General features: G+C 38.6%; 1 protein-coding gene across 2 annotated transcripts in view; it reads right to left on the bottom strand.

Moving 5' to 3' along the window:
* Positions 1-14,764, bottom strand: part of trip10b (thyroid hormone receptor interactor 10b) — a 28,490-nt gene that overhangs the window by 3,978 nt on the left and 9,748 nt on the right. Inside the window, exons 4-10 of one of the 2 annotated variants that reach the window (XM_012882453.3) lie at positions 10,980-11,127; positions 10,768-10,830; positions 8,388-8,492; positions 8,122-8,250; positions 7,860-8,006; positions 5,134-5,289; positions 4,335-4,358 (exon numbers count right to left, since the gene is read on the bottom strand). In XM_012882453.3, coding sequence (XP_012737907.2) covers positions 4,335-4,358; positions 5,134-5,289; positions 7,860-8,006; positions 8,122-8,250; positions 8,388-8,492; positions 10,768-10,830; positions 10,980-11,127 — 772 coding nt within the window. The remainder of the gene's footprint in view (positions 1-4,334; positions 4,359-5,133; positions 5,290-7,859; positions 8,007-8,121; positions 8,251-8,387; positions 8,493-10,767; positions 10,831-10,979; positions 11,128-14,764) is intronic. The other variant, XM_012882454.3, reaches the window with a different exon arrangement.

Below are 14,764 nucleotides of genomic sequence, written 5' to 3'. Positions count from 1 at the left end.
TCTTCAGTCTGGCGAGTTTCAGGTGAACTCAGCCTTATAAGCAGTAGCTTCGCATAGTTGCTCAACAAGTTTACTGGTGACACTCAAAACTTGTTGTTCACGTGCAAAAGAGGGCCAGATGATTGTTAGTGCTCTGCTCAATTTTATTGACTCGACTAAATTACTTTTAAAGCCAAATGGTTGCCCTGGATTTTATTTAGGGGTATCAGAGTAAAGGGGGCCTGTAACATTGGGCTTCCTCTTCAGAATCACACAGTACTTTGTGATGCTCTAACAGATAAAATCTAAATAGAAAAAGACTAAAGTCTGTGGTTGTAATGCAGATAAACTTGAAAAGGGTAAAGAAGTATTAATACCGAAAACCAACTCGTCCCGTTCTAATGTCTCGAGAAATGTCTTCAAACACTGACAGGTTAAAGCTCAAAACAGGGTGAAACACAGCTAGGAAAAATAATGTGTAAAGAGACGACAGCTTCAGACAGAGTGAGAACTACATCCTCATACCCTTTACTGTAATTAACCCAGAGAAATTAACAGTGAATAGCAACTCTGTGGTCTGGTTCATAATGGAAATATTACTCAGAGTAAACCTATAAGGACAACTCTTCCACCTGTGATGGCAAATAAATGTCAATAAAAGGGAAGGAAGGTAAGTGATAAAGGTATTTTGAAAGAGCCATTGGAAAATATTCATAACTATGACAAAAAACAATTTTTTTGTATGCTCTCAGTTCCTAAGAATTCGCATTTATTCAGTATTATTTTTTTCATATTCCATCTTTACTCAACAGCATTCTCCTAATTATAAACTCATTATTTGTTTTTTGTTTCTTATGTCTCAATTTGCAAAGGTTTCAGATTAGGAACATGTTATTTCCAGCTAACATTACCTGTTTTCCTCATTTCTTTTTACTTAAATCTGGTTTTAGATACAACAGCAGAAGGTTTTAGTCTGCATCTACCACTTATTATTTTTTTAATTGAACCTTTATTTAACCAAGAAAGTCAATGAGATTAATCTCCTTTTCAAGGCAGACCCGGCAATAAATAATAATAATAATAATAATAATAATAATAATAATATAATAATAAAAACTAAGAAAAATAAAGAAACAAATAGAAATAAAAATTAAAATAGGTCTAGTGCAAGATACGTAAAGATCTCAGTGACTTTGTCTTATGCTCTGCTATTCATGCTGTGGCTGAGTTTGTGTTCTTGAGAAATTTGATGAAAAAGGTTGTAACACCAGAACATCAAAGCCAGAAACTTCCCTCACTGGGAAGTATTCCCAAAACAACTGCTAACAAAGAACACTGCGTGAATATTCAGAGGAGCAGAGGGCCATTTCCCTAAAATAGATATTGTGAGTGATTTTTTTTTTAATGCAGCTCGTGTTTCAACTAGTGTACTGAATCATCAATTAGCATCTATTTCTGGCCTTTTTGATTTAAAAATAATGAGAAAATATTGTTGAAAAAATAATGTTCAGACACAAATACTGAAATTATAACTAAAGTACTCACAATATGTTTAAATTATAAGGATGAATTGTATTGGCTTGAAATGAATTTTCACCAAATTGGACTCCGTATGACGGTAAATGAACTCAAACATTTTGTTCGGGAAAGCCCTTTGAGATGTGATTTTTTTTGTATATTTGTTGCTATAATATAGAATTGCACAACGTATAAATGGACATTGCAATATCAGTGTACGCAGTATTGCATATACAAAGGGATGCTTTGATTCAATGTCTTAGGCTATAACATTAAAGGTGCCAATGCACTAAATTATGCAGAAATATCATCATTGCATTGTCACGTTTTATTTTTATTGCACAGCCCTGGTGTTATGTACAGTGGCTTGCAAAAGTATTCACACCCTTTGAACTTTTCCACTTTACAACCACTAACATAAATAGGTTTTATTGGAATCTTAAGTGAAAGATTAACATCAAGCGGTATACAATTGTGAAGTAGAAAGAAATTCTGCATGATTTAAAGAATTTTTTACAAAGTATTCATCCGCCTTTTCTTTGAGTGCAATCAATTGCACTCAAAGAACCAGCTGCAAAAGCTGGTTCCACAATGTATTGACTCAGAGGAGCTGAATACTTTTGCACAATGCCCTTTTATTTTTTTTATTTGTAGAAAAAAAATCATGTATATTTCTCTGCTACCACTTTGTGTTTGTCTTTCACATACATTTCCAATAAAATCTATTATATTTTTGTTATTGTAATGCGACCAAATGTGGAAAGGCCCAAGGGGTATGAATACTTTTGTAAGCCAATGTAAACAAACTGAAATGAATCTGAATTAAATTAAATGTTATCACGGTTTACACTCTGGTTATGTTTATCTGAAACAAAAAAATTAAATTTGATTTCGATATCAAAGCTAAAAGAGAATTGGACTTCGCTATTTCTATTTTTACACCATCACAGGTAAAGAGTAGGACCACACATGCCTGAACAACAAATAACACATCCTGTTCCAAAAATAAACTGACTTGGGTTAGATAGATTAAATAGTAACTCCACCTAGATTTTTAATCCTGCACTCACATCCCATGATGACAGCGGGGATTTGAATGATAATAATCATCATATTTATTTGTCACTGTAATTTTGTACGTGTCAATGAAGTTTGTCCTGTGCATTTAGCCCACCCCTCAGGTAGCAGTGGGCTGCCACTGTGCAGCGCCAGCATATTGAGTCTAAGAGTCTTGCTCAGGGGCCCAGAGCGGAAGTCTGTGGGATTTCCCAGAATGCAAGGGGCCTGCTCTCTAACCACTAGGCCACCACTCCCTCCACTCATGCGTCACAACTGCATATGAAATTAAAAAATGCTACGTTATAGTAATCCTTCATACTTTAACAAATAAATAAATCTGAAAGCCCTTAAAAGCAGAACCTCAGCTTTGAGCTGGTTGAAACATTTCCTTTCCATTCAAATAAGAAACTTATATACAAACCCTGTATTTACCTACACTATAAGCAGGTTTATTTGTGCCCTGAGCTTATGTCTTGGAACAATCAGGCATAAGATTATGACCAATGTCCTAACATTGTGTTGTTCCATCTGCTGCTGTGGAAACAGCCCTGAGCCACCAAGGTATGGACTGTAATAGACCACTGGACGTGTGCTGTGGTATCAGCACCAAGATGTTAGAGGCAGACCCCCGCAGCCCTTTAAGTTGCAAGTTAGAGCCTCTATGGACGGGGCTTGTCTGTGCAGCACATCCCACAGATGCTCAATCGGCTTTGGATCCCCACTCATCACCTAAAACCCACCGTCATCCTTCTCAAACCATCGCTGAAGAATCTTTGCTTCATGGCAGGGAACCTTATCCTGCCAAAGCCATCAAGGAATAACGTTTCAATGAAATGATGCACATGGTCTGCAACACAGTTTAGGTAGCTGGTATAAATACGGTCAATCTGGATGACAGCACTCAAAATTTCCTAACCAGAACATCTTCCAAAGCATTTGACTGCCACTGACCGTCCACATGATGTAAATCAAGCCGTGATTTATTGCACCACGCCATCTTTCCTTACTGCTCCCTGCTCTGGGTCCAATCCTTACTGTTCATTGTTGGCTGTGTCTTAGCGGGGGGTAGGGAACAACTTCAGAACCCTGACTTTCTGCAGTTTCTGACACAGCCTTCTAGCCATCACAATGCGCTCTCATTCAAATCCTCATGTTTACCCGTTTTTCCTGCTTTTAACACATCAGCTTTGAGGAGCAACATTTTTATGCGGCCTAACTTCACCCACCAACAGTGGACCTCATGACATTTTCAGCATTATTCCCTTCACTTGGCAGTGGTCATACGACAGCTAACAGGCTTAAATTGGAGGCAACCGGACTTTCGTTCAGTTCTTTTTGAAGACGTTTCCACACCTAGAAAAAGACTCCTGGACAGGTTTGGAAACGTCTTCAGAAAGAACTGAACGAAAGTCCGCTTGCCTACGATTTAAGCCTGTTTGCTGTTGCAATGACCCGGACGACTGAGAATTTGCACAGGCACACAGGTCATATGTTTTGTCTGATTGGTAAAAAAAAAAAATCTACAGTAGAAAAATGTACTCTGGTTTTGGAGCCAGTTGGCCATTAAAAAAACAAAACAACTTTTGCACTTTTCACAGACTTAATGTTTTAGCCTCAAATGTTTTCAGCTCGGATGCAACCAGGTATTTAAATGCGTCAGTTTGTTTTTGATGTGCAGAACATCTAGTGTGGAGTTACTGTTTAAATTCCCCGCCAAAAAGATGTCACCATTTCCTGTGATCCAACACCTTCTACATCCTTGTAAAGAAGAGCTTTACCGTGTGCTTTTCAGCATTTATTATCTAGACGGGGAGAAATAATGACACAGGATGAGACGGCGCGACAACACTTCAAGCTTATGACAAACAGTTTTACATTCATTTGTTGGCAACTTTTTCAAATGAGCAGGTCCTGCAGATGTGAACGCAGCCCTGAAAATATAGAGGTCAGAACTAGAGAACCGCTCACCAACCAAGCTTTATGTATGAAGGGGGATAAAAAAACTGCATGAAAGTTGTATTGAACTCGACGAGACTGAGAGACAGAGGGGATCACTGCAGCTTGGAGAGGGGGAAAGAATTGGGAAGGCAGGAAAAGGGTAAAGACTTAAAAATATTGAGCTGTAGACTGGAGAAGAGAGCAAAAAAGACAAGATGGAGGGATTTGTTGCAGGGGGGGGGTTGCAAGCTTTGGAGATGAAGAAATATTTCAAGCAGCAAGGATTAAAAGTCAAAGAGAACACAAGAGAGGCTTTGAGGGCATGTCTGTGCAGCAAACTGGAATCAGAATTTGTCCCTGAGCGAAAATCTTGGTTGATAAGATATGAGCTGTGTTGAAAAGTGTGCATGCATTTGTTTTTAGTCATAGTGTTTCTCATTTCTTGGTGCTAAAGAGACCAGAAAAAAAAAAAAAACTGTACGGAAGAAGGAATGCCATGCTAACGAGTTTTTACATTTATCTAAAGTTGTTGACCAGAACAACAGCTCTCTCTGACTATAGGAAAAAAAGACCAGCTCGTTAATATTTAGATCTCTTTCCTCACTCTCTCCATCCGTATTCAAAGACAGTCGGGTTCACCTTGTGTTTCTTGAAGAACTTGCGCTTGTGCACTTTCAGAGGGTTGAGGCCAGAATCTGGGTTTGCTGGTTTGACGCCCTGGGAGTAGTCCTCAAACTCCACGTCTGCGGGTCTTTCAAAGCCAGACCTGTGTTGGTCAATTAGAAGTTTTGAGTCCTGCATGGAGACAAACGATAAATATCACCACTGAATCAATGCATACAACGATTAAAAAAATTCACCTCTATAAAATTGAAATGACTGAACAGGTAGTTTTGCTTTTCAAGACAATTAGACAATAACAAGAACACATATATAATGAAAGGTTTTGCTCCAGATATGCCGTTTCTGAGTGCTGAATCTGTTTATGCATTTTCAGGTATAGCAGCTGTCAAAGATGAACTCGGATCACAGACTTTAGGACAGCTCGACCAGGAAGAAGATATCATGAAGATATCATGTGGACTGAGGCTTTAGGACCCCTGGCTGTTTATCAAAGCTGCACCAACGGCTGAAACATACGAGATCGAAGGCAGAAGACGGGTCCGAGACGGATTTAACTGAACGGACAAAGTTCAGTCTGTCCATGTGGATTTTAACTGAATCCACAAAGCGGACTCTGTTTTACTATGGTTCGTAAAATAGAGTTGCTGTTCTATTTTTGGTGCAGTCATTTTACATGATGTGTATTTTTGTTTCACTGAACCGAGCTTCCACTCACCACTGACTCAAATATTTTCTGTCAATCATACTGTATTGGTGTTCCCCCCCCCCCCCCCAAATTCGACAATAAATGAACCTGGAGTCCAAAGAAAAACTGAAAAATCTTCAAAAAGCCTTGAATGTATTGATCAAGGCTGTTTAAAGCATTAAAAGTCTGACAGCTGCCTGGTTCTGCTGAGGATCCTTGCACAGAACTATACAGTTTTATAATAAGATACTGGACTTCTCACTTCTCCCCTCTATGAGCGTCTCAGATCACAACCTGAATTATCTCCAGCCTGTACACAGAAAACCAGCTGTGACACGCTGGGAAGAGATGGTCTGAGAAGACAGAAGAGGCTCTGAAGGACTGCTTCAACTGCACTAAGCTGGTCCTCAACCATGTTCACCCCCATGGAAATCTTTGTTGGATCTGTCGGGGTTCGCCTACCAGCCTGGTATCAGTGTGGATAATGTAGTCACCTACCTCCTGCACCAAGCTTTGACCCAGCTGGAGAAGCCTGACAACACTGTTGGGAACATATTCTGTCATTTCTCAAAAGCTTTTCATGCCATCCAGTCTGAGCTTCTGAGAGAAAAGCTGGAGCTGTCAGGAGTGGACCACCACGGACATTAAGACTCTCACAAGCATCTGGGTGTTTATCTGGACAATAAACTGGACTGGAACCACAACACTGTTGCTCCTTAAAGGAAGGATCAGAACAGACTAACAGCTGAGGAGTGCTTCTGCAGACCTTTTTTGACTCTACCGGTGGTATTAACTATCATCTGTGGTATTTAGCTGGAGCAGCAGCTTATCAACAGGTGAGAGAAAGCAAAGGACAGAGCTGGAAAGCCCGACCCAGTGCAGGTGGTTGGACATAGGAGACCTCTAACAAAAATATCATCACTCATCCTTGTCTGGCAGCACCCTGAAGAGCTCCTGCAATGACAGGCGGCTGCATCCTCGATGCACTTTAAAGCTCCATAGAGCGTCATTGTTGGCTCTTCCTCCCAGCAGCTGCCAGACTTCATAACCATCACTGCTTCTGAAAAGCCCACTAAGCTGTTTACCTTTTATTTAAGTTGTCCATGCTTGCACACATTGAACAGTTTTTGCATTCATGTTGTGTTTGTGCAATTTATCGAGTCCGCAGCGGCTCTTTTTCTTAACCATAAAGTTTTCTTAGCATTACTGTACAGGCAGTTAATTGTTTTGTTCTATTTTTACATATTTTTATGTGCATCTGATCAAATAAAGGAGTATTCCATTCGACAATATTATTGTCAGAAAGCAGATATTCTTAAAATTTGAAGATGTAGGAAAATTTCAAAAACATCTCTCCTTTTTTTTAAATTCCAATTATTACCGTTAGATTTTATTTTTGTCTTTCTTTCCGAAGACACACCTGAACCAGTGTTTCTGTGTTTAGCTGAATTTCTTTAATGGACAGCATTGATTGCTCTATTGCTTCCCATTAGGTTTTGCAACTCCTAAATTTTCTTTCTCCTGAAACGTGCATCGGGGCAACACTTCTGTCTATCTCCTGTCTTCTCACTACAAATGTCAATCCAAATTTGGATTGAAAGCAGGACTGGGTTCAGTTGGACTTGTTTTTCATGGCATATTTGTTAGAATGTGGTGCTCTAAACTGGACGGATTCACTGGACCCTTCAGTATAAAACCAAATGCTCACAAGCTGGATGTAAAACAATTCCTCTAACATTAACGTGATGTGATGTGAAGCGAAATTTTGTAAGTACTTCCATAGCATCAGACTACATTGGCCATCTTTTGCTACAAGCTGCAATGTTTAAATAAACATGAAAGCAAATTTTGAGCTCTTTGTAAAAACAAAATAAAATGACCCTCATCTCAAAACATTCCCTTAAATAAAAGAAAAAAGTCCAGTCGATTTGTTTTTTTACTTTTTTTTTTGGAATTCCCTTAAATAGCAGACGATGGAACTGGATCCCTCTGAGTTTGCTTTTTGTCGGATCACAGGCATTTGAGATATTTCTGAGGAAAGAAGTGACAGACTTGCCTTTTTCTCATCAATTTTCGTCCCTGCAGCGGCAATTCCTTCAAGACATCTGGAGATGATTGGCAGGACGTTCTTTTCGATGTGTGAAAACAGGCAGTAACCCTCCGCCAGCTGCCGGATCCTGCGCTCGTCCATGTCTTGGAGTTTCTGTTCAGAACCCACATCAGCAGACTCCTTTAGACTCCAGTTTAATAGAAATGACCAAACATCATCTTTTTTTCCCTCATGCACTGCATCGTTACGCTGTGTTTTAATCTCTCACATTGAAGATCTGTGGGATCTCTGAGTAGTAGAAGTGTTTCTGCTCTTTGTTGTATTTCTGGAGTTCTGCTGCGTAGCTGTTCCTGCACTCTTCTGCTGTACGCGTGCGAGCGAGGGCGTGGTTCTTCGCCTTCAGCGTAACGGAGAAACAGAAAAAGAAAGAGAATTTAGGGTTAAAGGATTCAGATCCAAATGCAGAGGAGAAACCGGAGGAACGGAGGCACTTTGTCTACAAGTGTTCAGTTGATACTGTTTGCAAGTGTTTACCTTATCAACTTCGGGTTTGGTGGCATTATTGTCGCTCTCCGTCCTCTCAGCTTGCTGTGTTGCTTTGTCCGCCTCCGCCCACTCCTTGGCAAAGCGCTTTTTAATCTGCAGGCATGAACGCATACAAACGTATTACACTTCAGCCACAGCGGTATCAATAAAGCAAACATCACGGAACAAGGCCTAATTTAACTAATTAGGCAACCAATTAAGCTTTGTTCTCCCCAGGGTAAACTTGTCATAGGCGGAGCTTATTACCACAAAATAATGATCCAACATCTTAACATATACGAAGACATTTCAAAATATCAACCCATCAAACAAACAAACGGAAATATAATGGTAAATGGCCTGTGCAGAAGTGAGGCTGCCAAACAATCGGCACCACCGGGCCCTCGACCATCAGTTTGAGGCAAAGCAGGAAAAGTGCCTTGCCCATGGACACAACGAATGAGATAGTTGGAGAGGGGGTTTGAACCCACCAGTTACTCCTAGCTCCTGCGCCACTGACACATGATCCATCACTTGTGTTCAGTGGTGTCTTGTTAATTAGACAACATTAACATTGTCTGCGGAGGACACCCCCACAAAAACCTGAGTTTATCTCACAAATACCACCTCTCCCAGAATTATCATTCTTGCAAAAATATTCATACCACTTGAACTTTGTCACATTTTGTCTCAAGACCACAAACCTCAATGTTTTTTACAGGCATGCGTTAGACCAACACAAAGTAGCACAGCATTGCGAAGTGGAAAGAAAAGGATTTTAACTTTTTTTTTTTTGGCAAGTAAAAAGCTGAAGTGGCCTGCATGTTAAGCTCTCTTTAATCTTTAAACCTTAATTAAAATCTAATATAACTGATTTCCTTTAAGAGTCTCCTAATTAGTACATTAGAATCAATGTGTAAACTATCAAATCACTGCATAAATCCAGCTGTGGACGAGCAACAGCATGAAGACCAAGGAACACAACAGTTTGCAATTTGTCAGGTAGGGGACGCAGCAACCCAAGGGAAAAAAGGCGCTCTGGGGAAAAGATTGCCATTTGTGAGACCAAAGGTGTGACTTTTTGATCCACATGTAAAACTTCAAGTGTGATGCAAAAGCAACACTTTATGTCTGACTTGTCACCACTGAGCTATATAATACACTGGAGTGCTGATTTTGCCGAAAAACTGAAGTCGCTGGCCGCCATCTTGCTACTCTCTACTCTCACAGAATCCCATAGGATTTGCTTGCAACAACAAGCAGTTTTCTGGCTGAGTGAAAACGTTTCATAGGTAATTTTACAGTCAGTGGATGTACTAACACTATCAACTACTAGAAAATTAGGTGCTGAAATATTTTACATGTTATTCATATTAGATATATATATATGTATATATAAGCATGTGTATATGTATATATATGTATACACATATGTAAATATATGTTTTTGTATATTGTTATTTATATATTTATAAATGTTAAACATATATATTTAAATGAATAAAATGCAAAATATTTCAGCACATGACTTTCTCAGTACTTGATATTTCTAGAACATAACATAAAACTATATGGCATTTGACATTTTAAAAGTTTTAAGCTCCCCCTGAACATGAGAAAATCCTCGTTATTCGATGCTGTAGCGCACATATTCCCTAGTTACTGAGGGGAAATAGGGAGTACCAATATGGCGGCTGGTGGCTTCAAAGCGACTCGTTCAAACAGACGGCGATTAGCACTCCAGTGTATTATATAGCTCAGTGCTTGTCACACCATCTCCAGTGTGAAACACGACGGTGGCAGCACAATGCTGTGGTGATGTTTCTCTTCAACAGGGCAGCTGCTCAGAGCTTATAGGAAGCCATGCATTGTGTGGGACACGTTTGTGGAAATTGTAGGTTGACTTGCTGTCGATGTGTTTCGAAGACGCTCAGTTCCAAGTCTGAAAGATATCAAATCTGTTTGCCTATACTGGAACTCCAGGGGGCGCCTTCACCCTCCACTTTTAGAGCTTAGGAAAATGATCAACATTTCAGATTAATCATGAGACTTAAAATAAATAAATAAATTAATTAATTATGAGACTTAAAATAAATAACAGCAGTCAAACATTCAACTTTTGTAACTAACATTTTGACTTTGGTCTAAAGAAAAAGTTAAAGAGCTCTCAAAGAAATAGCTGGTTAATCTTTATGGGATAATTGGATCATTTGTTCAATAAACACATAAATGGCCGCCTGCAACAGAAACGCAATAACAAAATACAAAAATGTGTATAGAATAAAATATAAGCAAGAGATGAAATAAATCATGAACAGGTGTTTTCTGGTCTGCAAAGTTTAGCTGTTTGAATATTTTGAACATCTTAGAAAACAAACATTTGACTCACACTTTCTAGGTGTTTAAAGCTGCTTTCTAGATTCTGCTGGGCCTTCTTGGCATCAGACAGGTGCTGAAAACAAAGAGGACGCAATGAGCCTGGTGTAGCTTTGGATGACAACGCTGCAAAATTCAGTGATCCGGAATCAGGAATCAACAACTCTTGATTATTGATTTCAAACTTCCACGCTCCTCCCTCCCTCCCTCCCCTTCCTCCCTCACCGTTTTGCGTTCCTGTTTGAAGTCTTGCAGGTCTTTGGTAAGTTTTTCATAGATTTTGGCCGTCATATTTTCTGCAATGATCTCCCGTTGCCCTGCGTAATCATTCAGCTCATTCAGGATCTCCTGGAAGGATGCATGATTGCTGAATCTACAATAGGAATAAAGCGGAAAAGAAGACAGTTACTAAAAAAAAATAGTCAAATTTTCACTTTAGAGTTACACTCCACAATTTCATGGCGGAACAAAGTAAACAAAGAATATTTTCTAATTGAAAAAAACAATGTTAACATGCATGACTACACAACCTGCTGTACCTTTCATAGTACTTTCATGGTAATGACATTATATGTATTTATACATACTGCACTACATCAGAGAAACACTGCAAGGCAAAAGTTAAAGGTGCATCTCAGATAACTGGATAAATAAAAAAACTATTTAGTTAACTAATTAAACGCAAAAAGGGAAACTCATAACATGGATTCATTGCAGTCAGTTATTTATAGAGTTAGTCTAAGGAGGTATCAGTGTTACATAAGACTAATTAACCATTTTGTTTTATAACATAACTGTTTGTTACAGCCTATAAAATCATAAAGAACACTGCTGACTTAACAGCAGACATCCATTGACATCCTCCATAAGGAAGGTAAGCCATAAAACAGTAATTTAATAAAGTAGGTAGCTGCTCGCAGAATGCTGCATCAAAGCATATCAATGGAAAATTGAGTGAAAGGAGTGTGCAAGAAAAGGCTTGACAAGCAACAGGCGTTGCCACAGCCTGTGACATAAAGCCCATTCAAGAGTTTGGGGAACATTCGCATAGTATGAACTGCAGCTTCAGTCAGTGCTATAAGAGCCATACCACAGCCTTCTTACCTGGAATAAGGATAGAAATAGCTGGACTGTTGCTCAGTGGTCTACAGCTGTCTGTTAATATGTAAATAAAATTATTAATCAGGGCCCCGGTAGCTTGAGGTCCAGAATTAAGGCACCACGGACAACAATGATTTTGGTGGCCATGTCCCTCACTGCCAAAAGAACTCATACCTGATTTAAATATCCATTGTATAATTGTGCTTGATAGACAGACATTCTGGCCTGACCTAAACATTATAGAGCATCTTAAGCCTCTATCAAAGCAACCTGGACCTCCATACCACCTCACTAGGGCCACAGGCTGATCGCCTTCATGCCACGCCACAGTGGCAAAAGGAGCCCCAACCAAGATAGATACCTTTTCAGAAACCTAAAATATCTGTCCTCAAAATCCTTTTTGGTTGATAAATATTCTAAGTAGAAAAATAAAAAAATTAAATAAATTAAGAAACACTTGAAATATATGTGTGTAAATCATCTATATAATACATTTTTGCCCACAATGTCGGAAACATCTTATTTTCAAACACTTTATTCTTTAGATTCTGGTTAAAATTCAATAAAATAAAGAAACAAAAATAAAATAAAGCATTGTCTCTGTGAAAAACAAGTAATACTGAGCCAATCAGTTCATGAGAAAACCTAAAGTTGATCATATTGCATTATTTCGGGACACATGAGTTTCATGTTTTGAATCACAATGTCAACTCAATTACCTTTTGTCGTAAATTATAATTTACTAAAACCTCTATTGCAGTGTACTATATTAAACCAAGTGTTTATTTACGCCATAAACGTATTGATGACGTTTTCTGTGACTCAACATTATCGGTCTACGTTAAGTGCAGAGCATAGTTGCCTACAGTCAGGCTTCTGGAAGCAGAGACTTTCTTGCTGTCCCTCTGCCTATTGCTGTCAAAGCAAATATCTCGCCAAGAACAGTAAGCGTTCTAGCCACTTTGAAAAACAGATGTGCCAAAACTGCTTTTTAGCTGCAGAACAAACTCTGAACATCAAACTGGCCCCTAACAATTACAGTGAAGCCAAAGAAATTGCACCTCAAAACCACATAAAGTCATGTCTTTTTTTTTTTTTAACAAATGTTATAAAGTCATGTCTATTAAGGTTAGATTAACGACAATCAGTGATGATTACTTTATGTGTTTGTCTCAAAAAATACATAACGGAACAGTTGTTGCTACAGCGGATTAGGCGTATTCAGCTCACAGAGCGTCCGGGAAAAAAAAGGAAAGTACAAACATCTGCACAAGTGATTCATCCCAATCGATTACATTTAACTCTGAAACTTGGACGCAATCAGAAAAACATCATCCCTCTGTAATTTTCCATAACTCAAACAGGGAGCACTGCAGGGCCAGCACTACGAGGTGATTTTCACAATCCTAAAACCTTGAGTTAAAATACCATGGTTTCAGGATGAACACAGAAATGAATAACTTCATTTAACCACTTTTAAAACAAAAAGCAACAACTGTTACCTTGCTGCTGGTGAATATATTGAATATTACAGATACGAGGTTGTCTGTGTTATTTATCATCGTTCTCATTGAGGACATGTTGAGGATCTGTTTCATGTACGTTTATTTCAGCTAACAATGTTTAGCGAAATCCTACGTTAAATTGTACTTCAATCACAAGTATTCTAATAAATTTAATGTGCCAATTATAAACAAAAGATAATTTTAAAAGACTTTGTTCTTTCTTTAAAAGACAGTTGTGCATAGTGGTGGAAAGACTAAAGCAAAACATGGCAAATCTTTAGTAGGACTTTCTGGTTAAATAATAATAATGATAAAAAATAAAATAAGTGTCTATGCTGAATTTAGAAGAGTTTGAATAAGATTAGAAGATAAGAAATAACTTTTTGTCCCAAAATGGGAAACAATGTGCCTATTTCAGGGAAGCGTAAATGCCTCTTGCTGCATTAAACTTTTTTAGTCCATCTTGATAAACTGAATTTGGGGACATTTCCGGGGACAGGTAATCCAAAACGGGGAATGTCCCCGGAAATCGGGGACGTCTGGTCCCTAGCTGAGAGCTAATGCTAACATGCTAATTAGCCTAGTGTGGTTTTGCTAGCCTGCACTGTGCTCAGTAGAGACATGCTTTACATTTTTATAATACCATCTTTACTTTTAAAGGAGTGCTAACTGGACAGCAATGGGTGACATTCTTTCGTTTACGGCCCATTATTCCCAATGAGACATCAAGATAGCACGCTTTGCAGCAGCAGGATTGTGATATTTCTGTACCAACTTTTCCTGCCTCGCAAGATAATCAAACTCAGTCGTAGTTCATTTAAACTCTTTAATTATTGCTACAGATATAACAGCAGACTGTAGCAAGTTTTGCCATTTTTTTCTACCTATTTACTGACTTTTGAACATCAACACATCTGCCTTTTCTTAAATGGCATGCTTCTATTGGAAAGTAGGCCGAGAGAAATAATCCTCGAGACATATGTATGTGAACGGGAAGTCCTGGTTCCTGAAAATCTATAAATAAATAGTATCAATTACAAAACTGCTTTATTTCCGTCTGTTTTAAAGAGATTGTGATTTTGTAAAAAAAAAAAAAAAAAAGGGAAGAAAGGCCACTGGGTGAAGATTATCTTCGGATTAAAAGGTAAGAATTTTCTAAACATGCTTCATGTGAGTTTATGCTACTGCAACAAAAGACTAATTTATTTCCAGAATTTTTTGCACATCTTTACCCAGGGGCACTGTACATATTGCATGTTCCATGAGTGTTAACAAACTTACAATACATACAGTAGGATGTCATTATTACGGTAACTTCCTATCTACTTTCTCAATTATTTTAGAACAAGCTGCATAAGCACAACTGTGAGAGAAAAAAACTCCCTGTCCTCATATCCCCGGCTG

This window comes from Fundulus heteroclitus, chromosome 5 (assembly GCF_011125445.2).
Source record: "Fundulus heteroclitus isolate FHET01 chromosome 5, MU-UCD_Fhet_4.1, whole genome shotgun sequence".
Taxonomy (NCBI): domain Eukaryota; kingdom Metazoa; phylum Chordata; class Actinopteri; order Cyprinodontiformes; family Fundulidae; genus Fundulus; species Fundulus heteroclitus.
Note: the sequence above shows the minus strand (reverse complement) of the source record. Positions and strands in the feature narration are given on the sequence as shown.